Raw genomic sequence first — 24,892 nt, 5'->3', positions numbered from 1 at the left:
GTCTTCGTCTATCCGTATTTTATATTCATTCAACCTTACGGATTTATCTTGACAGACGTTTGACGGACACAGCGAAATTCTCATGCTTAATGCTGCGCAATTCGTGCCAACTCCCTTTATTACAATACCGAAATAAATTCTTAACGGATTTTCACGGACGCGGTTTATTCCCATCCGAACGATTTCACCGTCGTTCCTCGATATCTTATAAAAATTTCTCAATTATTATAGAGCGAGGATTCGCGGATGAATCGCTCTTATTCGTTCAACCAGATTAGTGAAAAACGTTTGGATCGATTGTCATAGATCAAGGGTCGCACTGATTCGGACACCTTTGCGGTTTCAAAAATTTCTGTTTCCGATATCACAGAATTTGCGATACAGGCCTGATCAATCTCGAGGTTCAGACTTTCCGCATCTCGATCTATCTATCATCGATACATCAGCGATATACGTTTTTTAGTAAGAGTAGCAGTAGTTATATTTTAGTTGTGCCAAACTATTCAGAAAGGAAACATCTATCGTCGTAAAACAGGATAAACTTTGATAATTGAATATTTTTATTCGATTATTATTTATTATTATTTATGATTAACCCTGACAAACGATATGCCATTACAGTTTTCGCTATCGAACACTTTATTTCAAAATAGTCGGAGAATCTGTGCATCGAAATCAGACTAATGATCAATTTGGAATTTTACCTACTGTAACCAAGCTGCTTTGGTCGGAATGCAGTTTTGACTAGGAAAAGTATAATTCTTCCTCGATTGTCAGATCGTCAAATTATTTTTGGAGAACATTTTCTTTTATTGTCCGTAACGATCAACGATCGTTCGAACGAAGAGTTAGGAAAAGAGGAAAAAAACTGTTTCAGATAAGCGAGAAATATACTAATCCGAAAGACCATTAGAATTGGATATAAAAAAGAAACTCAACAGATTTGACAAACATCTTAAACGTTCAAATTATAAAACCTCTTCTCAAACCATTGATATCTAGCAAGTTTGTATCATTCGAATTAGTTCAGATTCATTTCTAGCACACAGTACCGTACGTTGTTTCAAACAACGTCTGTCGATAATTTTTCCAACGCTTTTCTTTTTATCACATTTTCCAACATTAATCCTCGAATCTAACCCTCCAGATTTTATTTTCGGCAGCTGTGCGAGTTGATTCGTTTCTGGTAAAACAAACGCAGGGATATACCGGATGATGCCGGATTCAGGATCGGCGGCTAAGGGGGGGGGGGGGGGGGGGGGGGGGAGAGGGGGGGGGGGGGGCGCCCTGGATCATTAAATTGTCCGTGACACGAAACGCTCGATTTCGTCGGGGACGCGAAGGAAATTGGCTTTTCTGAAACAGATATAGGAGAGGCATGTGACAATGACGTGGTGTTTAACATGGTCAAGCCAGCGGCATCGGGGGGAGAGGGGGGGGAGGTCGCCCCCCATAGCCGCTACGGGGGTTCTTGTCGTGTGTCCGAGTGTCGAGCGAACGCTCCCACGAATCCGTGGAGGAATAAGACCGTCATAGATTCTCAACCAAAGGCCTCAGCCGACCGATCGCGACGCGACACCGTTCAGCCTTATAACCGAGGAAGTATAAAAGAAACCGCGGAAGAAACCGAGGTTCAATTTGAGAACTTGGAACCCCCGCAGCGTTACCCTGGGGACAGTCCTGCTCGCACGTTTATCACACCTACGCAGAGCCGTAGATAAGGAACAAAAACACAACGAATGATATAAGGATACGCATGCGTCGCGTACGAAAATGAAAAATTGTATCTAATATACGGAAAGGGAGATACGGCTGGATAATTCGAGGATTCCTCGATTCATGCTGGAAGGAAAAAAGGCGTGCGGCGTAGCGCGTGTGTGCGTACGTTTGTCACTACGACGATACTCTAGGCACCTGCAAAAGCAGTTGTGGATGATTCCAACTTTTCTTCTCTTTCTTCTCGAATCGAACGTCCCGGCATCCGGATTCGTCGGCTGTTTTGCGGCTGTACCTACGTACAGTTCGAATATCTTTGTCACTGCGGAGCAGAAGAATGTTAATTCCTGTTTTGTCACGGTAGTCGGTCTGCTGATTTCAAGCAATTTTCATAACGAAAGCGTCGAGAGAGATCCTTCTGTCACTAATTTCCGTTAAGGAGGTAGAGATGTAAAAAGAACGAAGAAAAATGCGGGACCAATACGTGGAAAATAGAGAAACTGGAAAGATTAACGGCAGGTTCGAAGTAACCTTTAATTTCGGGATATTGATCAGCGTCGTCAAAAGTAGATACGCGTGTCGTATAATCGTCCAGGATTAGATATACGGTACGAAACATTCGTAGTAAGCGTTGTGGAAACAGAGCCGCGTGTAGAGCGTACAGTGCAGAGATTAATTAGAGACTGTGCTTCGGAGGCATTGAAAATTGAAAAAAGTAAATCCCACGAGCATGTGACGGGTAGGTGTAAAAAATAAAAAAAAAAAGAAGAAAAAAAAAAAGAAATTAATAAAAACAGGATATCCCGACTCGGCGCCCGAGGCTCGGCTCGATGGCACGCGGGAGATATCGAGACGTGACAGTGTCTGCTTATGAATAAGAAATAGTGAAAAGAAGGAGTGTGCATGGGCGGTGCAGTGAAAGGGTGAAAAAGCACACACGGAACCCGCGCGTCCAACGAGTGACACAATCTCGTGCGTGCATTCACGCGAAGAATAAAGGTCCACGCGAAGATGTTGTGGAAGATGCGCTCTGGGAGACGAGAGAGAGAAAGAGAGAGAGAGAGAGAGAGAGAGGGGGGGAGGGAGGCTGGAAGCAGCTGCGGATCCGTCGCGCAGGACGCGCGAAGAAGGCCGCAATGGTGTTGTGAACGCGTGACATTTTAATCCTGAGGTGCCCAAATACCCCGTCAGTTCTTAATCTCGGTACAATTCCCATGGACCAGATCGTAATCCGAGACACTCGGGGTGCCCTCGGGAATAGGGTCGCCCTGAGCACACGAGCCGGAGTTTCGTGGTGCGGTGGATACCTGCCCATAACCCACGACACCCAAAACGCCTCGACCACCTGACGCGCGCCCAGCGTGAGCCCCATAGAATTTTAGGGGGCGTAAAATCCCCCCCAACTTTCGATATTGAAAAGCCCGGGGGAAGAAGCGTGTCCAAAACCCAGAAAACACCTTGGAGATTATATAATACCGTACGATGGTCAATGTTTTGACTCGAGGCGGACATATTTCAAAGGGGGCCGTTAAACTTGCACGTATAATTCCGTTGAGTTGGCGGACTTGGTTGTAATCGGGAATAATTCTTCGTCATCGTTCGTTACGTTTCTTGCCATTATATGATTTTTGCAAAAATCCTCCGCTTCTCCTTACGAGGCTGAAGGTCACTCGAATAAGTTAGCGAAGACTGAAAATTAAAATTTTGTGAAACACCTTGAACCCCCGATAATTTTATGCAATTACTAGGATAAAACTGGGCTGCATTTTTTTAATTGCAAAAAGTTTAGACACTTTGGCTGTTAGCTTAGGTTTCGTCTTCTCCTTTCATCTAGTTTCATATACTCGACTTACCGCGTAACCCGACGTTCATGGACTTTCAGACAGTCTCGACGAGCAACAAGTAGTTGCCCCCGCGATCCATACGATGTACAAAACCTTCATGGTGTACCGTTTGCGGGGTTTGTGAAGGAGGAAATCGCAGGGGAGAGGTTTCGAGTTGCAAGCGAGTTGTATTTTTATTTTTACAAAAAATAAACAAGGATCACGTTCCGTTCAAAGCAATTAAAAAATTACCTCGCAGAATCGGAGAAATCGTTTCGTCCGGTTTTTCTTCAGTCTCAATGTATAAGAAGTAACTATTTTTACAGTGGATACAACAATCGAGACGGTGTGAAAAAGTCCTCCAAGACACCTGATAATTTTAGGGCGACATCGTGACGGGCAATTATCTCTCTCGAAGCACGTTATCTGACGGAGTTTCCCACCGAAAGGAACCTCCTGGATGAACGACGTTACCAAGACAAATTGTGATAACTGTAAATGACGTTGACCAGATCAGAGGTGCTCACCGTTAATTTCCTCACCGACACCGTAAAACGATTTATTTGTTCCAATCGCGAGTAGAATTCTGCAGCGAGAGCACAGCTTTTATCTCTTTCTGTTTGTTTGCTTCTCGCTCTTGAGAAGAAGCCAAGAAAATGTGAGAATTCAAAGGATCAATCACTCGTCCACGGTTCTACGATCGTTAATTCTGCACGATTGAATTGGTTCTCTGCGTGAGGCAATTTTTATGCGTATACAGAGCGGAGAAATCAAAAATAATTACGTCGCGTTTTTTTCTTTTCTTAATCAAACAAAATTCAAAACACATTTTACAACAGATTAAAAAACTGCAAAACATTGAAATATATTTAAAATTCAGTGAAGTTCGATAATCGCTCGTGAAATTTGCAAGCATCTTTTTTCGATGATAAACAAAAGAGAGAAAATGATATCTGATTATTTTCTGCATCTCTACTTTACGCACGACGTATGAAAATTTGAAACTTTTTTTGTACGCAAGGGCTAAATTTGTTTTTCATATTTTCACGCAAACTGTGAAGGGCAAACCTCTCGAAATTATAATTCCTGTACTTGAACGCGGCTCGTTGTCAGTTTCTTATTTTTTAAACACGAAATCTCTAAAGTCCACCGTGGTTTGTTTCGGGTCACTTAATTCCCTCGAGATCTGAGACTCTTCTGTTTTTTCTTCTTCGTTTTTATCTTTCTGCTCCCTCGAGACCAAATTTACGGATATTAAAGAGTGACCTTGTGTCGTTATGGAGGATTTTCATTATCTCTCAGAAAAAAAAAATTAACCCTTCTGACATTAGAAAATTTCCAGTAGTAGATCCGAAGTTATTGGAAAAAAAGCGAAGACAATTGATAATTTTTACAACGATGATTTTTGATTCTGGATAGAATTTTGAGTCCTCGGATTCGGATCTTGCAAACAGTTCAAAAAAACGTACCGCACGGTCATGAATAAGAGATCAAAAACCGAGAGTAAGGGAAGAATCCCTCCGTTTTTTTCTTCGTGTCTTTTTTATTTTCTCCGGTGACTAGCCAGGCGTCGAAGGGTTAAAGGGCCTCGGTATAATTCGAACCAATTGTTAGCTAAATCGTTCCTCCTCCTCCCTCGCCTCAACCTTCCCTCCGGATTTCTCAATTCTGTTGATTCTGCCCGCGCCCGCGGTCTCTTTTTTAATCTGAAAACGAGAAGAAGGTTTTGGTCTGTCGCCCAAGAAGATTGGCCAGCAGGTGCCGCTGCGTGCGGTGTTACAGGTATACGCGTAGTCCTGTACAAAGGATATAATTATAGTCAGGTATCGGAATATCATCCTCGATTACATTCAGATCCCATTCGCGGAGAAACATCCGTACGATCTTACACCAAACAAACCTGCCGACAATTTCTGAAGCCAAAAAACCAAGATCTTGTTGTTGAAAAATTAAACCACGTGCTTCTACTACTTTTTTGTGCATATACCTATGCATTCTATGGAACATGATTTCGGTTTGAATAAAGAAATAGTGAAAATCATTAATTTCCGTGTTCCAAATTGAGCTGCAAATCTAGTCGTCAACTTCAAGCTAGATTTTGAATTCCTCTTTGAAATTTTCACTGCATCCCGATCCCGAGTTAAAACTTTTGAAAAATATCGGATACACGCATATTTATTTTTTTCAAAAGTAAGTTCCAACTTGAATTAGAAAAAGTGAGCATTTTTCACGGAAATATGCAACTCTTGAAACTGAGTTCATTACTTCGGATTCGTCGACGCGAAATTGCGAATACGGATTCAGGTGAAGAGCGGTTCTTTGATTCACCCGGCATGCGTATTGATGCGGAGGGAAGATGACTGGGAGCAGCGATTACGGGAGCAGGTGATGTCGCGTTCAATACCTTCGACATACTCCGATGACTTCTAACCCAAGCATGACCAAAGGCACGTGCCGCCCCGAACCCCCGTCACGAAATGGGCCCGAATCTTTTCCCCCGCGACTTGTGCGGACACCCGGACGGTGATGGACCACGATCGAAAATTTATATCCTCTGCTGTGTATTCAGCGGGAAACCGAGACGATTCTCTGCGGAGATTCAAGCGATCGGGTTTAAAAAACAAACAATTTTCAGCGATTCGAGTGATTCCGATCGTTCGACAAGAAATTGTTCGAAAAACGTATTTTCAGTTGTAAAAAAACAGGCAAATTCAAATTTTTTCCGGAGTTTGCGGGCTACGGATATAAAAATTTTTCACTACTGCTGAAAATCAAATTGAATTGTACTTTCGTATCGCGCGGACAAAAAAATCCCGGGCATTGAATTTGATACCTCGGTGGCGAGAAGATGAAGATTTTTTTTTTTTTTTCACTACCCAAATATCGATGCATTTCTCATTTTCGTGTGTACAATAATCTGTGGCTTGCGAGTTTGAGTTAATTTTTTATTTTTGAAAAATTCGAAAAGCCAGGAGCAAAGAGACGAAAAAATCACAATAGAGGAGCAGTTACGACACGACTTCGCTTCCTAGCACGGTCTGTTCTTTTCGTTATTTTTTTTTTCTTTTTTCCTCTTTGCTTCTTGAAATTATTCCTTTTTTTTATTTCAACTCGTCACCGTGGGCTTTGAGTCTCGCGTCAAAGCAAGAAGCTGGATCCTTTTCACATTTTTTACACCGCCTTACATCAAAGCAGAGTCGTCGAAAGTCGTGTGTATGGGAGTCCAAACAAGCGAAGAGCGACTGAAACTTATTCGGACCGAAGGCAGGGGCCAAGACTGTCGCCTCGGCTACTTACCTGCCTTCACTTTGTCTTTATACACCGCAGCATTACGCTTTGAATCGTTTTTTATTTGTTTTTTCATTTTTTTCTTCTCTCCCTCTCTCTCTCTCTCTCTCTCTTTTCGCGCACCGTTTCCCCGCCATAATGTGAATAATTTCAACCGCCTCCTCCTCCCCCCCCGCCCCCCCCCCCCCTCTTCTCTGCCTTTATCCTCGTATTAAACGCAATTACACCCGAATTCCCCAACCTGTCGAAACAAAAGCGGACATTTATAAGTAGCTCACAAACTTGTATATTGTATATCATTACATCCGCAGGCTCGACGGAACAATCAGAGCGTAGTTTAGAAATTTTCATGGGACTTGGGATGTAAAGTAATTCGAGGTAGAACTGGAAGCGAAAAACGACGCCGCGAATTTACACTTTAATTGCATGCTCACCGAGGTTTAAGTGGTCGGATGACGATGACAAAATCAGACGTCTTACTCGATTCGAGGACCTTGTCTTGTTTAATTTTTCATCTCGCCACGAGCGACTAGACTTTGGGATGAAATTTTTTCGAGAATTTTTAACAAACAAACGGGTGAAAAAATTCGAGAAACTTGTCCGCGTTTCGGAGCGTTTTCGTGTATTACAGATTCAGATGAAAAAGGGCTTGAAAATTGATCAATTTTTACCAGTAACCCGGTTCTTTACGAAGAATAATTATTGATCTCACGGTGATCAGGAGTGTGGAAAAGTCGGCAGAACGGATTACAAATCCCCCCCCATTGCAGTGTACAAGTCTGGCTGTGTGCGGATGACGACGACGACGACGATGATGATACAAGAATAAGAGAGGGAGGCGATCGCGTTTAGAGACGACGAATGCCGTCCGATCGGCGGTCACTTTGATATTTCGGGCCCCCAACGATCCGAAGGTTCACCTGTCTACCGACCTCCATGGTTACCAACCACGACAGAAGATCGCTTTGCTTCTGACCAAACAACCGCGAGATTTCGGCCTTTCTTTCGCTCTTGACAAAAAAGTCATCTCCACCGATCATCGGGGCGAAGGTTCATCCGGACCACAACGAAGAGGGTGCTCCACCCGAGGGTAAGGGGGGGCAAAAAATAAATTAGTTCGTACGTCCGATAAAGGTGGTGATATCGATTTCCCCCTAGATCCTCGGCTTTAGACACCCTGAATCTATGATAAGAAAATTACAGTTGGGTACAGGAGGAAATCACGATTTTTAAGGAGAATCGCGCGATGATCCGATTCGGTATTTATGCCTTGAAAGGTTTTAGTCGTAAATTGAAATCTCCGCTTTATTTTCTATCTCTTTTAGGTTTTTTTTTCTTTTGTTTTCGTTTATCGAACAAAGGTGACGAAACTTCGTCACGGGATTAGACGACGATCTTTAGAATGGTAATTATGTATTCCTTTTCTCATTGTGCATATCGTTACACCGCAGACGGGATAAGAATGACTAAAAATGGGCCCAAGTCGTTATTCGGCCGATTGAAGGGGGGAGGGTAAAGGCGAATTGCGGTTTGTCGACAAAAAGTCGTAGATACGGGGAATAATTAGATATTGTCAGTCACGAGTGTCGATTTCCTTGGGTGTCGGAGGATCCGATCCGCCGCTGCTGTACCGGTATAATCAAACTCTGACTAGCAGGATCGGGAATGAACGACGATTAGTTACGAGTAGTTTAAACAGACTTGAATAACTTGTACGTGCACCGCGTGACATCACAATACGCCGGCCAATGGACTCAGCGGGGTCGAAACCAGGTGACAAAAATCAGCATTGATAATTCCGCGGCCCGCGGAGATTCTTCAGATGACAAGAAGAAGAAGAAGAGGAAAATAAAAAAGGAACGGAACGGCTAACGGCAAGGAAAAAATAATAAAAGAAAGATCCAGATACAGAAGAACCGTTTGTCGCTTCTGGACAAGTAGGCAGGCAACTTGCACAGATGTATTTATAATATACGTATATGTTACTTAGTATATTGTACCGAAACGGTGAAACAAAGCTGCAGCAGCGGTACACGAGCCTCCTCCTCCTCTCTCGATCCGGCAAAATTTGTCTAACCGGTTTATAGCGGCGGTTCAAATAAAACGTCGATCTCTATTCTGGTCCGAAATTATCAGCGTGAAGCAATTTAGCCCGTGTACTTTATAGTTTGTGCGAGAAATAGAACAAGAGAGACAAGTGTATAACGTCACGTGATTTTAGATTGAGAAGCGTCTAACGAACAAACGCAAATCGCCGATCTACGATCGCGTTTCGTTTCAAGATCCACAGGAAATTGGAATTTTTAAGAAAATCTGAAAGCCTGCGGGAATGGGGGAAACCGGAAGGTCAGGCAGGTGTGGGAGACGAGTCGCGCCCTTCTGCGTCCAGAGTATGAAAGAGAAAGGTTTTAACATAGCGAATGGAAAACGCACCCTGAAATTAGGGGCGGGACTTTGGCTCTGCCTTTTGTAAATCGGTAGCGAGACCCCCTTCGGCTTTTACAATGATCCCGGGCTTCGGTTCAACTAACTTTTTAACGAAATCATTATTGGACTCAGCTACCTGTCGGTCTGGGATTGCCTCTTGATCAGACTGAAAAGAACTAACAGAAATGAAGAAACAAAACAAAAAAAAAAAGACAAATGGAGAAAGAACGAAGGTAAAACAATCGTTCGATACCATCGATTAACTTCTCACGGTGAAAATACCCTCTTGATTTATAAGTGTTGCCAAATGTAATTGTGTTTGGAAATTATTGTACGTAGTTTTTATCCTCTTTTTCTATTACCTTTTACCGATGCATATTTCTTTGTTTTTCTTCCTTCGTATCGTTGGAATTTGAAGTTGGAAGAAACTTTCAAAGCGAACGAGTCCCGACCTTAAATACAGTCAGGCAGTCGTAAGATCGGTCGTAAAGATTGACGAGTGAACTTTTATTTTTCAAGTGTTATTCAGAAAGGAAATTTTAGCTCAGAATTTCGTGCAACGTCGTACTGCGATTAAGAACTAATATCCGGCATCTGTTTTTCTCTCCGATCATTTCGCCCCCTTTGTACCGATGACACTTGTCGACCATCGGTGGTTAATTCATCGACCGAATCCGATTGCGAGTGGGTTTGAAAACGATTCGGGGTGGCTGATTCGGGGCGAGCGAATAGTTGTCGCGGTCAGGGAGAACAGTCGTATCTGTATTAAGAATCTGAGAGCGATGTACGAACAAATTGCTTACGAAACACCGGCATTAGCGCGTCCCCGTTAATCGCCTGAAAACGTCTACGAAGGGGTCTCTCTAAGATAATTGGTCAAATCGTTGCCCGCGGCCCATTAGTGAGGGGCAAAATTTGTCGAAAGTAGGTAAGCGTCACCGAGAACCGGGACGCCACTCGCATAGTTACAGCATAACTGCCGACGCGCAACTATCGCGTTGAGGACGTAAAGCCGAACAATGCGCCGGTCGGCCCTGCAATTCAAACTCGTAAACCCTTGACGGAATTTGCAGATCCGGGCCTTCCGGACGCCGAGGAGCGTCTTACACCCGGGTTTCTTACCCGAGCAAAGATGGCCGACGAGATATATCACCCTGTTTAGGGTGGAGCTGGACTCACCGACTGTTAAGAGGGTAGCCACTTCCGGTCAGAGTATTTCCTGCCAGTTTCGCGTGCCGCCTCGATGGATCGTGCGGTATATACGTACCTACTTTCCCACTTCCGTTACGTTTCTCTCGAGATTTACCTCCGACAAAAACGGAAGCTGACTCGGCCTTGCGCAGCTTTGTCAAAAGAATTCGCCCCCGCGAGATTCCGTGATGTTCTTAAGGGAGGGGGGGTACAGCTTGGACAGTCTAAGATCATACATATTTTTAGGAGTTTTTTTGAGAGAAAATGAAAACACCCGGAGCAATTGAGGGCTTTATTGTTTAAAAGTTTTAACAATGTTTTGGAATTTTTTCATTAAATCAATAACAAATTAGTGGAATGGCGCGTATGAGTAGCGAACGACTCCGAAATCGAAGGCTTTTGCGGTGGCGCATCTCTTGACATCATTGTCCAACTCGTTACGGATGGAAAAAATTTTTGCCTTAAAAACACCTTTTCGGGTTCAAGTTCGTAGCCTAAACGTTAAAAAAAATAAATAAATCTCAAATATGTACGACGATGGAAAAAAAATTGTTAGGAAAATTTTGGAATTTAACTTCGATAACCTAACCACGAGCTCGAATCGATCGATAATTTTTAAAGATTGCGTCAAAATTTCAAATCGATCGGATAAAAATTGAGCGAGGAATTTGCGTCACCGAATTGAAAACGAGATCGTTCGCTACTCGTATGCGCCATGCCGCCGTTTTGTTATTAATTTCAATGAAAAAATTCCAAAATTTTGTTGAAACTATAGATAATAAGGGTCTCATATTAAAATTGCTCCAATTGTCACCATTTTCTTAAAAAAACTACAACACAAGAAAACATCTGGAAATAGGTACGATTTGAGACCTTTCAAGTTGTACCATCCCCTTAACGCTATCAATTTTTCTTCCAAACACTTCATAGCTGTAAGTTATTTAAGCTCCTGAGAATCGAACGATCAAATGTTTATTCATTCCTATCGGTACGCGACTCGTAATTTTACGATACACCGGATGCGCACTGTTTGACCCCAACATCCTGTTTGCAGACGAAAGTTACACTTGCAGAGGTCAAACAATAGGCGGGCACTTAGTTATTCGGCTATTCTCCCATTTCTTTCCCCCGTCATCTCTGCACTTTGCATCTTTGCCTAACCTGACCTTCATACGCGCGGGTCTCTTCGTACCAGCGAAGAGTTGATCATCGCCACGCGTTCTGTTTACAAGAACAACAAACAGTTACGTTTTGTCCGTCTAATGCTTCCGCCCTCGAACGGCGACTGGTCTGGCGACTTCGAGATTCCTTATCAGCCTATCGGGGAAGATAAAATTTTCGACGTCGCTGTGGAAGTGGATAATTAAGATAAATATCGGACAGTAGTTTACAGCGCCTAGTTGACTCGGGGAAAGCCTCGAAGATAGCGTTATTCCATTTTCCTTCCCCCTGTCCGTGCCTGGTTCGGTATGTAATCATGAATGGAAGCTCGAGCCGAGAAGTTGCATTCTCGGAACTTGCGACCGACGCTTGCACATTCAGTCAAGAAAGTGTCGGTCGCGTAGGCGGAGCTGCTGATCGGGAGTCAGAGGCTCGGCTCATGCGCCCGATTCGAAATCCCTCCCACATCACGTTCTCTTCGGTCATCCGGTAAAGAGCCAACTCGCGCGACGATTTCGCCGTGAAATGATGACGAGGAAGAAAAAGAGCGAATGAGAGAAAAAGCGGTTTTCATCTCTCTCTCCTCTCCCTCTCTGCATCGTGCCTCACCTTTCTCGCCTAGGCGCGACAAACTCTCGTCGATGATTGATGGTCGTATTTTTACTTCGCTAACTAGCTTCCATGGGCTCCGAGAATTATCATTATCAAATACCAAATTACCGTTTTCACTTTGCGCAAGGCTCTGTCAACGCGTTATAGCTGTATTTTGCACGGGTGCAACGTATACACGTAACATATAGGTATATGTATTCAACGCACGATTGTAATTAGCCAGTATGGATAGCTTCGCGCGGTTCTTGTCTCAACGTCATTAAATTCTCCTTCGAATCGATTGGAAGACGCTGAAACACTGTGATAAAAAAACACGATTTTTTTGTAACCAGAACGATGATTCAAGCGTCAAGAAAGGCGTGCATAGCTGATCTCTGCACCTTGAATTGGGCGTCTATAAGCTTCATAACTCGTTACTGCAGCCAAACGCCGTTATATTCCGGGGTGGCAAAGTTTCGCATAGTTTTGCCAAACTTCCGTTACCTAATTGTTCCGATATTCGAGCGCCCATATTCCGCTACCACTGAACATAGCGAAACTGTTACTTGTGGATGAAAATAGCATTCTCCGAATCCCTGAGTAATATACCTACAGTGGCGCGGCTAATTGCAACGAAGTGTGATCGAACTTTCCGGAAACCGAATGCCGTCCACTTTCCTCAAGTTCATTTTTACCGCCAAACCGACGCATGCGAGAACGACAACTACGACTGTCCCAGAAAAGCGTTCGTTATGCTTTTTGGACCGCCAATTAAGAGGATCGTCACAATTGCAACGCGGACACTCGGACCCTTTCCCGTAGTTTCGAATAGTTGGCAAAGTCTCCGGTTAGCCAGCTCCGACAATGCTTCCGAAACCTTCGTCACCTCGACTAGCTACCAAATTAACTATTTACAAAGGTGCAGGGCATATCGCAGAAGTCGAGAATGGGTATTCGGGATACAGAGAATCTTGAACTTCCTCTATATCGGGTGCCGCATTACCGCCGATCCTCTCACATCGATCGGGAAATGACGTGAGAAGTTTCCCGAATTCTCAGCCAGAGCCAACGAGGCCCAAGGTCCCGTGATTTCCGCGCCGCAAGCGGGCCCCAAATTAACTCGTTGCTCCCAAGACCGGCAGACCGTAGTGCGGCGGGCCCGCTGTCGCGAGATAAGCCCCATGGGTGGGCCCCGTGCCCCCCATGCGACCCCGCAAGCTCCCCTATCCTCAGCGCACCTCGGGGCCTGCCCCCCACCGTCCGAGTGTCAAGGAAGGACCCGCGTGGGGCCCATAATGCATGGAGGCCCGCGAGAGGTGGCACAGAGCTCCAGCCGCGTGTGAGAATCCATTCCGCGCGATTTCACAGCGACGGTAGGGGGTCCTATTTGTAGTTTTACTCTCTTTCTCTCTCTCTCTCTCTCTCTCTCTCTCTCTTTATTTTTATTATTTTCTTTTTCATCCCTTTTCCATTTCGTTCGACAAACGATTCCGCCGCGGGGTTCGGCCGGGGCACCTCGAGAGCCTGAAATCCCTCGACGTCATGTACTCGGTCCACAGGGTGTGGTGCCCACCTATGCAGCTCTGATTTTACTCCGAACTAATCACCTGCGTGTTGGATTCTCGAGATAGAGAGAATTCTCACAGTTCGAAAAACCGTCCGAGTCTCGACGCTCTGACACCGTGGCTAACAGGATTTCTCAGAGTTTTTATACAGGCAAGCCAAGGAGCACCCAATCCAACGTACACGTCTCGAGAGGATCCCAGGGTTACACGTAAATATTTGGAACACGATGAAGGGAAAAAAGACGAAACCTCTCGGCTAAAGTGCCACGCATCGCGCGACCACACCAGACTTTCCGAACTGGTTAAACGAACGTGCATGATACTCTGGATTGTGAAAATTGGATTCATCAATCCGTTTTGACGAACAACGCGTTTGTGAAACGACGACCTGACACCTTCTGCATCCGGAAAAGTATCGTGTTGTAATTGTCACGTGGAAAAAAGTTTTGGTAAGCAAAGAACTGGCTCATTACAAAAATCACGTTTTGGTTGAGTGAAAAATGTGAGAGTAGAAAACGTTGATCGAGGAATCACAGATCAAGTTATCTATCGTCGATGAGGTAGTTTGAGCAGCTTGCGACGAGTTTTGAACTTTGAACCGATTTAACGAAACACCTTGATTGTTTTATGGGACTATCAGTGAATTCCGAAAAGCTGTTTATCAGTACCAAAACTATCGGACGGAGGAGAAAATAGGGAAAAGCTCACGTGAACGAACGTTGGCTGGACGTGGGACTGAAACCCATTGCGAGTTCTTCCGAAGTGATCGGAATCGATCCAAGGTTGATCGGCCTGACACACGCTGTTCGAAATGAATGAAAATCGAGGCTGTGTGACGAGGAACGAAGAATCAGGGTTCCGGGGACCCGGGCACATGCATGGAAGCGTTGCAGTCTAGCAGGCATCGAAATCCAAACTGAGCCGGTGGGTGGAGGCTAGCCTCCGCCTCCTGGCCAATGCGGTTGCCGACTCCCTGGGGGCGCCCGATCCTCCGGGGGTCCCTGATCCCTCTCCTCGCCGAGTAACTCTAAGGACTTGTGCCGTGCAGCTTGCCGCTCTCTAGTCACTCCACTAGGCCCCTTCGGCTCCTTAGTCGTCGTTTAACGGGAGACCAGCCAAGACGCGATTAGCAGCAACGGATTAGTACCTGGGCCGCAAGTCTCACCCACCGGGAATCCCAGGGTGATTTGGTGCGTCGACGGAGGATTTAAACGATTGTCGTATTTTCGCCTCGTTCAGTCATCGACGAGTTCTTCAAGTCAGTGCGCGGAGGAAACTTTCGTCGACATTCGGCCGGACTATGTTCCGAGCAAACTGTTCAGTGGATCGAGATGGTACGTCAGTGCTGTGCTGTTGACGATAAGTCGACGCCGTTGACATCGGGCGATATTGACGATTGACGCTTACCGTCTCGAAGTCAAGGCGCGGACCGAGTGACGCCTTCGGTGAGAAGGAATCCAAAGATGCTGTTCAAAGGTAATAGCTCCCGGCTCGAACTGCTGATCGGAAAAATACAGGCACACAAGGAATCGCCGTCGCCACCGCAGGACGAAAAATGTCACCCCAAATCCAAAGGTCTGATTTCAAAATTGAAACGCCCTTTGCACCCTCATCAGAACCATTCGTGTAGCACCTTCGAAAACCCTCTTCGTATGATTCTTCTCACCCTTCTGTCCTCGCCTAATTCGTTGCATCTTTTTCCAGACGTGCCTGATCAGTTTCATCTCAAAATACTTTCAATCCAATCGAAACTGAACCCTTTTTCATAACCTTGACAAATTTTTTCATCCTCAACCTTTGACCTGCTCTTGGCTTTTCCCAAGTCCCGGTGGCGGCGTGTCCCATTTTTTATGGTATATCTTTCACCGTATCACATTGCATCACACATGTACGATAATATGTATATATATAAGTATATAGCCTGGCTGTAAACGATGCCATCTACTCTACCAATGGGCGAGTCGTAAATTGATTGAAAAGTTTAGTAGATCGCAGTTACTCTCGCAGTCATCAACCAGATCTCATAATTCTTTGGGTTCGCGTTGATTTAGCTCTATTATTAAGCATCGCCTAGGTCTATAAATAGCGGTAAAGAGCTGACAACATGCTCGCGGCATTGGCAGGTCGCGAAAAAAGTTGACGGTGTTAAGTGCTGCTATTCTCGCCCCGATGACACACGCCCTGATTGCGCAGGAGGTACTCTTTTCAGTTGATACGGAAAGTCGTGGACAGATCTAAAACCGTACGAAACACTTTGTTATATACAACGCTCGTCGCGTCGCGCCTTTGCGTCACTTTTTAAACTGATCTTTGGCCCTTGAGCTTACAGATTCGAAGCTTAAGCTTGAACGCGTTCCTTAACAGTCTTGCGCATTCGGCCAACTGTTGCTCTCTGCGAATCACGATCTTTGCGTTGTCTCGACGTTAACGTGACTCAGAAGCCGACCTGAATTCAAAGCCGGATTTTCCAAGTTCGTCGCACGATTTCTTACGGGCCAAGGGTGTTTGTTTATTTCCAATCGCGAGAGACCCATGAAGGAACCTGAGGAATCTAGGATGGTAGCTAGTGGGCTTGATACTTTTCATGTGTAATCTTCGATCGTACGAAGAGTGAAAATTCTAGGAGTCATGAAACTTGTAAGACAAGTGATCAGACTGTACTTTGTGATTGAATTCGCGTGCTTGTTCGACCTTTTCAGATCTCGATTAGTTAGATTCCTTCGCGAAACCTTCACGAGCCGACTGTGAGTTAACTTTGAGAGGAATTGAGAAAATTGATACAATGTTTCTTACTTGGAGAAGAACCGAACCTTTTCTGTAGCAACGAAAAGAATCAGTAGAAATACCGAAGATCCAGACCGTGTAATACTTGTTCTGTGGTTGATTGACTTTTGATCATTGATACCGACTGTATAAAGATAAGAAAACATGCACGTTGATCCCTGCTCCGAATAGAATAATTGTCTATATTTCACGCGAACGGTGAATATTGTGATTTCGATCGAATCCCTCAATCCCACCCAACCACTATTGGGTGTCAATGGTCGATCGGTTATCAAAGAAACGAAGCTGCTTCTAAAATAACCATTATAACATGATCGTCAATCCGCACTTACCACATTTGTCAAAGTGTACCGAGAACGGTCTCGTCGAATTTCCAGCCAACAGCTCGACGACCACGTCCGAAGGATCGTAATTAGAATGATCGGCAGACTAGTGAGCTAAATTGGGGCTACTTCCTGACTCCTAGAGCTAATGAGAGCAGTTAAGCGAGCGGCCCGAGCTGGGACGTACGTACCCAGTAGCTCAGAGATAAGTAAGTGGTATCAGAGAGCCTGCGAAGTACGAGGTGGTATGAAGAGGCCTCCTCAATTCCGGAGTCGCGTGTCGGGCGCGAGCGCGTGTTGAGTTCCTGTGACTAATGCAAAAGTGGCGCCTAGCGAATTGGGCCCCGTGCGTCGAATAACCCGCGGGTTTGAATTGGCCGCGTGGGCAGAGGATGCGACCCATTTAGTGTCGTCAGCTTGTTTCTGCGTGCTTAATTACCGGCCCGTCATACGTCGTCGCAGCGTCAACCGTTCCATGGGTGGCGTTGATTGGCTCGGTAGCCGGCGAGAGCGGCTCTCGAGTTTCCAGCTTAATACGTTCAACCCTGGATTCCGTAAAATCTCTTAAATTGACTGGTGGGTGTCGCCTCTCTCTCCCTCTCGCTCACTCAACGCTCCGCCAACTCGGACAAATGAGGAAATCGCTGCCCACAGTGTCCACATCGTCATTTCCAGGTTGGCCGGAGGTATGCGAGCGGCTTATCACCGTGGTACGTTTGTAAAGCATCCGCATCTTGCTGCAACTTTGAGATCGGTGTATCTCGTCTTTCTAAGAAAATCGACATCGTGAAGCTTGCAGGTTCTCACGTCGAGTCAGTGAAAAGCTTCCGCAGCCAGTGCGTCGATCTCTTCGATTCCGATCAACGACGTTTCGCTGCAGTTTCCGGTGGCAAGTATATTCACTACGTACAGCAACGCTTATCGCCGTTGATCAGAGTCCGTTTACTGATTCATGCTTCGGCGTAGAGATATGCCGTGAAACGGTTTTTTTCTTTCCACCTCTCTTTATACTACTAGCAGCTTATCGTTTTCATCCTCAAAATCGTAGGTAAGTAAGTACGAGCGAGCCTAGATAACGGTATTCGTATAACGTGAAACACGCGCCTCACCAAAGAGGATGAATAAGCAAACGAGGGAAAAAAAGGCAGGGAGGGTCAAAGATCGTCGAGCTGCCGGTCGGTCAAGACTTTCCGTCAACGTATTGTCACAACGTCACGCGATTGTTATAAAAATTAATTTCTTCATGGTGCCGGGAACTTGACAAAAGTGGAAAGAAAGACGTTTCCGCAAGCTGGCTCGACTCGAAGGATCAGTTCTCGTGCGAAGACAGACTATTCGCCGTACATTCCTACTTCGAGAATTGTACCCAAGTATTCTCGTGTGTACGCATGTAACGTACGAGCCTCGGTCCAGGTTACACCTCGGATAATGATACAGGTTTTACAGCGGTCCGTTGTCACGAATGCGTGGAGAGCTGACTGCGGTAAAGACTTGACCGACGGGGTGAGGTACTTGCGGAGTTCGTAAGGCCAAGAGAACTCGCGTTTCAACTTCGGTTCGCCTTGGCTCGCCATAGACGGTTTTTTATCCGCCTGGTTGTACTCCCCGCCGATATGTGCGGGGCACATGTCTTGGTTGTGATATAAGTAGGTACCGCGAAATTGGCCCACTTTGCGTTGAGTTTGGGGTACCAATTGACCTTAGACTCAATTTATAACAATCTTGCTTCAAAGATATCTCTTCTCCTAGGCTGACCACCCACCCTTCTCCAGCATCGACCCCTGCAAGTTTCCGCCTCGCGAAAGAAGCCAACACAAATGCCTCCCTCGTTCGTCATCGTTATCTCGTCATTTCTCAGCCAATTTCGCGTATCCATTCCTTCCCACTTTCGGCTTAACATGTAAACTCACCCCGCGTCATCACTGCGATGCTTCAAGGCGGGGTGGCAGAGATTTGACATCCTTAAACGTCGACTTGGACAATAAAAAGAAATGGTTCTTCTCCTCTTGCTACACCCAGTTTTCGACCACGTGACATTGATCTCCTTTCAACGAGGACGAGAGATCGTAAGCTTGTAAAGGATGAAAACCTTCGGAACCAAAGAAGGCTGTCGCGTTATTCGACTCGTAGAAGTCACTTTGTGAAGATTCTAACGAGTATCTCCGTCTCTGCCGACCCAAAAAACAAGAATAAAATAATAAAATTGCAACATGTGTCTGGTTTAGTCGCGTATGGGACATATGCAAATTTGAACCAGTTATTCCCCGTGAAGTAAGATCGCATATCTACGCGTTTCATTCCAGTTAGCCTCCCGGCTCGTTTCTCCCGAATTACGAAACGTGTACAATACCGACTCAGCTACACGCGCCTGCTTATTTTTTACCTTATTTTTCTCTCCTATTCCATAAACGGTGTCATTTTCGTGCACACGCGGTGTCCCGTGGCGAGCTTGCGTCATCCCCGTCATCCTCTCACCCTCGTCGCATTAAAAATGGACGGCGGTGTGAAATTGCTTGATCGTTTCCCCTATATTCCCGGATCAATATGTACGTCCCAGTTCCTGCGCCTTGGAAATAATCGTACGTCTCTCCTTTTAAATTTTTCAGAAGCCTTGGGAACCGGAAGTTCCTCCTGGCACAGCGAAGATGGCGGTCCGGTGTCGAGGAGGGGCGGCGACACGCCATCTTCTTGCGCTACACCAACCTCGGCGAGTTTCCCCTCGGAACCGGAAGCGGAAGGTGAAAACGGGCCGCACGCCGACATGAACAACCCCGCGGCTCCTTATCCGTGCCAATTTTGCGACAGATCATTTCCCAGACTGAGCTACTTGAAGAAGCACGAACAGGTAAGCTTTTCACTTGGTAAAAAGAAAACATCCTTAAAGCCCCGTGAGGACACGGGAGAACTCGCAAGGCTCCAGACTCGGGGTCGCGTCGTTTTGCGGTTTGACCGACTCTCTCTCTGAAGAACCGCTACAACACAGCGAGTCGCTCTTCAACAGGAACAGAGACGTGGGTTGAAACCGCGCGAAATTAAGAGACGTTGGAAGGATCAGAGAGTGCGGAACCCGAATTATAACCGACGCGGTCAAAACGCCCGTTTTTCTTTGTTTCTGCTTTGCATGTCGAGACCATTAGCCACGCTTCCGCGTGTCCTAAGCCGGGGTCATCTTTGGGTCAAAATCTGGATTGTCCTGTAACAGGTTGCGCCACTCGCTTAGACGCATACAGATTTTGTGCCTATACGTTGTTCCGTACCTACGTACCTACGTGTAACGCGTTCCTCTCCGCAGGTGCCGTTCGACTCTGTACTCACCTCACGCGGGAACCTGTTTTTTTTTTTTCATACGTTTCTTTTTTACCAACAAAAAAGGGGAAAAAATTTAGAAACTGTTGTTGCTCTGCATAATCGTGTGATAATATAAAATACCGTCTCTGAATTCGAAAAATTTAAGACGACGGAATCCACTGGTGGATGGACAGTGTAAGGCTCGATCCGTGTAAAATTCGCACCACGAAACGATATTGTGGCAATAGTTCTAGCCAACGAAATTTGCAATCGGTCAAAACGGCAAACTGCGATACGAAGTTTGTTCTTCTTACGATCCTCGAATTGGAATGACGAAGAATATATTTCTGTTCAAGTCCGAATACAAACATTGCATACTTGAGACCGAAGAATGGAATCAAGCGACACACAACGGTCATTGGATTTTGACGGATCGAGGAAGAACGTTCAATTATCGGGACTACTACAAATAGCACGTGACCATAGTGTCATGAGGCGGCTGCGGAAGGCTAGAGAAGAAGAACGAGGAGTAAAAGGAAGTAAGAATGGTGGAAAAAAGCGAGGCTTGTCTCGCGTACAAAGAAGCCGCCCAGGCTTCTCACGTCCTCGGGTATCTCGTATAAATGCTCCATGATTTTGAACTTAACTAAAGTTTAACAATAAGATCAAGTTGCGTTTCCTTGACCGGGTCGCAACGGCGGCGGTGCTCCAGCCCTCGCTACAAAGGATCCTCTTATCACACCCTCCGATCTGCCTCCAGGGTGACACCAAGACTCGAAAACACTTGATATCTTAACCGTGAACTTGTCACCGCGTCGCGACCGCCTTCGTGTTCCGCGTTCAAAGAGCCGCTGTCCGTTCATCGCAACTTCCAAAAATTTTGCTGCCGCTGCGGTTTCTATTCCTTTGTAAAATTTTTTTGTATTATTCAATTCTTGCACAGACGCCGGTCAGTGGGTTGATAAACGCAACGGTCTAGCTTTTCAGCTGTATGTACACCGCAGTTTACCTACCATTGTTACAAAGGGTGAAATCACCCGTTTCACCCTCCCCCCCCCCCCCCCCCCCCCCCCCTTACTTATATAATGATCTGGTAGTCATGATAGATAAAGGGCATACAAGAGCGCTCACGTGTGTTATAAAATGAACAAAGTTGCTTGCGTCAATGAACTTTATTGAAAAAACAGTCTTGCTTCCGACTTACACCGAGAAACATGTATCGCTATAATAAAAGCATTTTTCCCATCCTTTAATGCCTGCCTGTTTTGGTCACTTCTTCATAATTTCCGTAACACCAAAAGCGTTGCGCTATGTATAGGTAATATATTCCACGGTGGACACCGCAGAGCCGCAAGATTGCAGGTAACTCCGGATTTGATAATCCGGATGAGGTATATACGCTTCAGATTTGAGGATCGTTTGCCCTAATTATCAATTAGGCGAGTTTCAGACGGCGACCACAAGCCGAGCTAGGGAACGTAATCGTTACGTTACGGCGTTCCGTACGGCTCTCGTACCCGTGTATTTCCTACCTTGTATGTAACCCGCGGAGTTAACGAACTTGTTAAAAAGTCGCGGTGTTCCCTGGCACCACGCCGAAGAGACCAAGGATCCAACTTATCTCGCTCACCGACCATCACTAATGTTTCGACGATATACTTAATACGGTCAGCAGCCCCACGCTAGGTGAGCTTTAACGTCGCCGTTGGTTGTGCTTTTTACCGTCCGTCTATTGCAAGCTTATCCGTTTACACGTACCTATACTCTGTTGTTAAGTATTATTTTCGGCCACTACAATCGTCACGCCGCTTCTCGTTAGGAGATTGTAGATCCATTTCTCCCGAACTAATACCCTATAAGTCTCCAATTAAATCGAACTACCGCGCAGAAACAATGCCGCAATCATTATACCGAAGCTCAGTTCTCGGTTATAATAACCGTGGCGTTCCGCGATCCGTCGATGAGATCAGCGCGTGGATACAGATCGTAAGTCAGGATCGATGCACTTTGACTCCCGGGACGTTTTCGATACCGTTTATCAGTCAATTAAAACGTCTGCGATCTTTTTACAGATCGTTAACGCGATCTTAGTCTCGGAGAATGTTGTAGATATCTTCCTTCCAAATCCATGCAATTAAATACCTAAACCGAATTTCGTTAACCCTTTTCTAATATAATTTTGGTAAAAGGTATTTTGTGCACTCCTTTCAATGCGGGATGAAAAATAGCGTGTATTTCCATGCGTTACGCGGTTACTTCATCCAACAACACACATTAGGTGATTTACATGTGTGAAACACATGTAAGAATAAGGATTAATTGAAATAGCGCAACTGCAGAAAGTAAATCATTGCGTTTATACTTTGACTCAAAATGGCTAATGAATTTCACGTTTTTGTCGTTTGCTTCAGAGTCACGGTGATCAGATGCCTTACAAGTGTAGCTGGTGCGCAAGGCTGTTTAAACATAAACGAAGCAGAGATCGACACGTGAAATTGCACACCGGCGACCGGAGATATCGATGCACGCACTGTGAGGCCGCCTTCTCCAGAAGGTAAGTTCCTAATTATACCTAACTCCTACCTACCCGCATGCGCAACGGTCCTCGATACCTTCACAGGCGATCAATTAGCCAGTCGCTGAAGATCGGCGTGAAGAATTACGTTTCATGGAACCAGTATTTAAGATAGAAGATTTATATACCTACGCAAAATTTTCAGGCGTTGATTAACTCGCGGAGAAATGTTACAATGTATAAACACAGAATCAATCTACCGGGAAATTAATGCACTCAGGGATTAAGCTCCTCGCGCTTAACTGGGATCGAGATGAACATACCGTAGTAATAGTTTTGAAACCCAATGAAACTTTCTAAGCCATCAAAATGATATAAAATAAATCACTTTCCCGTCCTGAGTTCTAATTGTTTATCTCGTATTTAGTCGGTGCAGGATAGGAAAAGGCGATAAGCTATAAAAGGATTTGTACCAACCGCCTCCCACACGCACAATATCTGCGCACAAAACCTACAAGGCGTACAGCTGCTGAGGTATGATATAACCGGGGAGGAAAAAAAAATTGTGTCACAAAAAAGATTAATATCTTAGGGGAAGATTAGAACCCGGAGAATGCAGTTCTCGGTAATACTTATATTTTTCTAATTCAACTTTTTCAATTCAATGCACTTCGAAGGATTTCGCATCCGAGGTGTTGGAGTATAACAGCAGTTGGAATCACTTCCTCGTCTGTACCGTGTCATCGTTAATTAAATATTGTATACAATTGTTTACTCCTGGAAACTGGTCCATCCATAAACGTACAACGGTAAGTTACGACTCCCCGCAGACGAGTTGCAAGAAGGTCGTTTACCCCGGTTCGCGTTCGGGATCGCGGAGGTTGTCCCGTAGGAAGCATCCCCGCGAGGTTTCGTTTGACCGGCGTCGGTGTAACGGCGATAATTCAAAATCGGAGAAAAGTGAGTTTAGCCCCGCGTCCCTCCGGGGGTGACAAATGAATAACGATAACACGGTGACCGCGGGGCTACGCGCATTAGTCAGGCTTATTTCTCTCGCGCATGCCAGCGAGCCCATGCCATAAGCGACCCTCCTCGTCCTCCTCTCCGTCTTCCTTTTTGACTAGCTTCGGTACTCTCCTCTCCTCTCCTCTCCTCTCCTCTCCTCTCCTCTCCTCTCCTCTCCTCTCCTCTCCACTCCTCTCATCTCCTCCATCCGGAATCACCCGCGACTATCCCTTCCACCAAAGGAGGTCCTCGTTTCTCGGCCCTCTAAGCGCTCCGGGCGCGCGCCCGTATTCCATTGAAATGCCAAGCCGCGGGGTATGCGAGTGTCTTAGACACGCAGCAACCGGCCGAGAAACCTCCGCTTCGTTTCGTCGTGTTGGAAAAGTACTCATAACCTCTTTGCCTCGCTCCGTGGTTCAAACTTTAGCGCGTGCGTTCTATGCCGTGACCGTGCGCACGCACACCTAACCTCTCTCCGTACCGTGCATGCCTGTATCTCTTCTCTACAAACGTACGTTGTACGATTGCGTATATAAATGTATTACTGCCGTGTGACGGCCCAGCGGCAGAGCCGCGTATATATAGAAGGTGGGTAGGTGTTGCGGGACAACAGGTAGAACATTAGTCAAGTGTCTCCGTCCTCTGACTCCCTGCATACGTTTTTTTCCCTCCCTCCCCTCTGCTTCCAACTTCTTCTGGCATCCAACGTCGAGGCACGGGGCCTCGTGTCTTGCGAGACCCGATCAAGGCGCGGTCGCGACCAACGGATACCTACGTCTCAACTTCGAAAGAGGTTAAGTTAGTCAGGACAGGTCCGAGTATATTCGAGGGTATTTCTCGGTCATCGGTTATGATATAAATTTCTTCGGTTCTCGAACTTTTATACGTTATTTTCACTGTTTCAACGGTTAGCTCCGCCGTCACGAAACACTGACCAATGAGGAATCGCGGCAGTGGTGCTCATGCTCTAGAAACTATAATCCATACTATGTAACCGCAATGTCTCAGCGTATATATATATCTTTTTAAGTTCTGATGGGAGGATTTTTTTCTGTCGAATTATTAATAGGAAGGACCTCGGTGATTGATCTTTGACGAACGGTTAAATCGCTACATTATGTCGAAACCTTTTTTTTTTACACTAAACTAGTTCAAGTTTCCGACGTGTTAGAAATCTCATTTAGTCTAATCCTAACCTAACCTCTCTAAAGTGCC

The 24,892-nt window shown here is 45.6% G+C and overlaps 1 protein-coding gene across 3 annotated transcripts in view; it reads left to right on the top strand.

Annotated features, from left to right (window-relative positions):
- Nucleotides 1-24,892, top strand: part of L (zinc finger protein Lobe) — an 81,791-nt gene that overhangs the window by 45,155 nt on the left and 11,744 nt on the right. The window contains exons 1-3 of one of the 3 annotated variants that reach the window (XM_046627837.2): nt 14,848-15,238; nt 19,476-19,714; nt 22,569-22,711. In XM_046627837.2, coding sequence (XP_046483793.1) covers nt 15,226-15,238; nt 19,476-19,714; nt 22,569-22,711 — 395 coding nt within the window. In that variant the 5' untranslated portion in view covers nt 14,848-15,225. Of the gene's footprint in view, nt 1-14,847; nt 15,338-19,475; nt 19,715-22,568; nt 22,712-24,892 lie in introns of those variants that run through there. The other 2 variants (XM_046627829.2, XM_046627819.2) reach the window with 2 other exon arrangements.

The sequence above is a fragment of the Neodiprion pinetum genome, chromosome 1 (genome assembly GCF_021155775.2).
Source record: "Neodiprion pinetum isolate iyNeoPine1 chromosome 1, iyNeoPine1.2, whole genome shotgun sequence".
NCBI lineage: Eukaryota > Metazoa > Arthropoda > Insecta > Hymenoptera > Diprionidae > Neodiprion > Neodiprion pinetum.
Note: the sequence above shows the minus strand (reverse complement) of the source record. Positions and strands in the feature narration are given on the sequence as shown.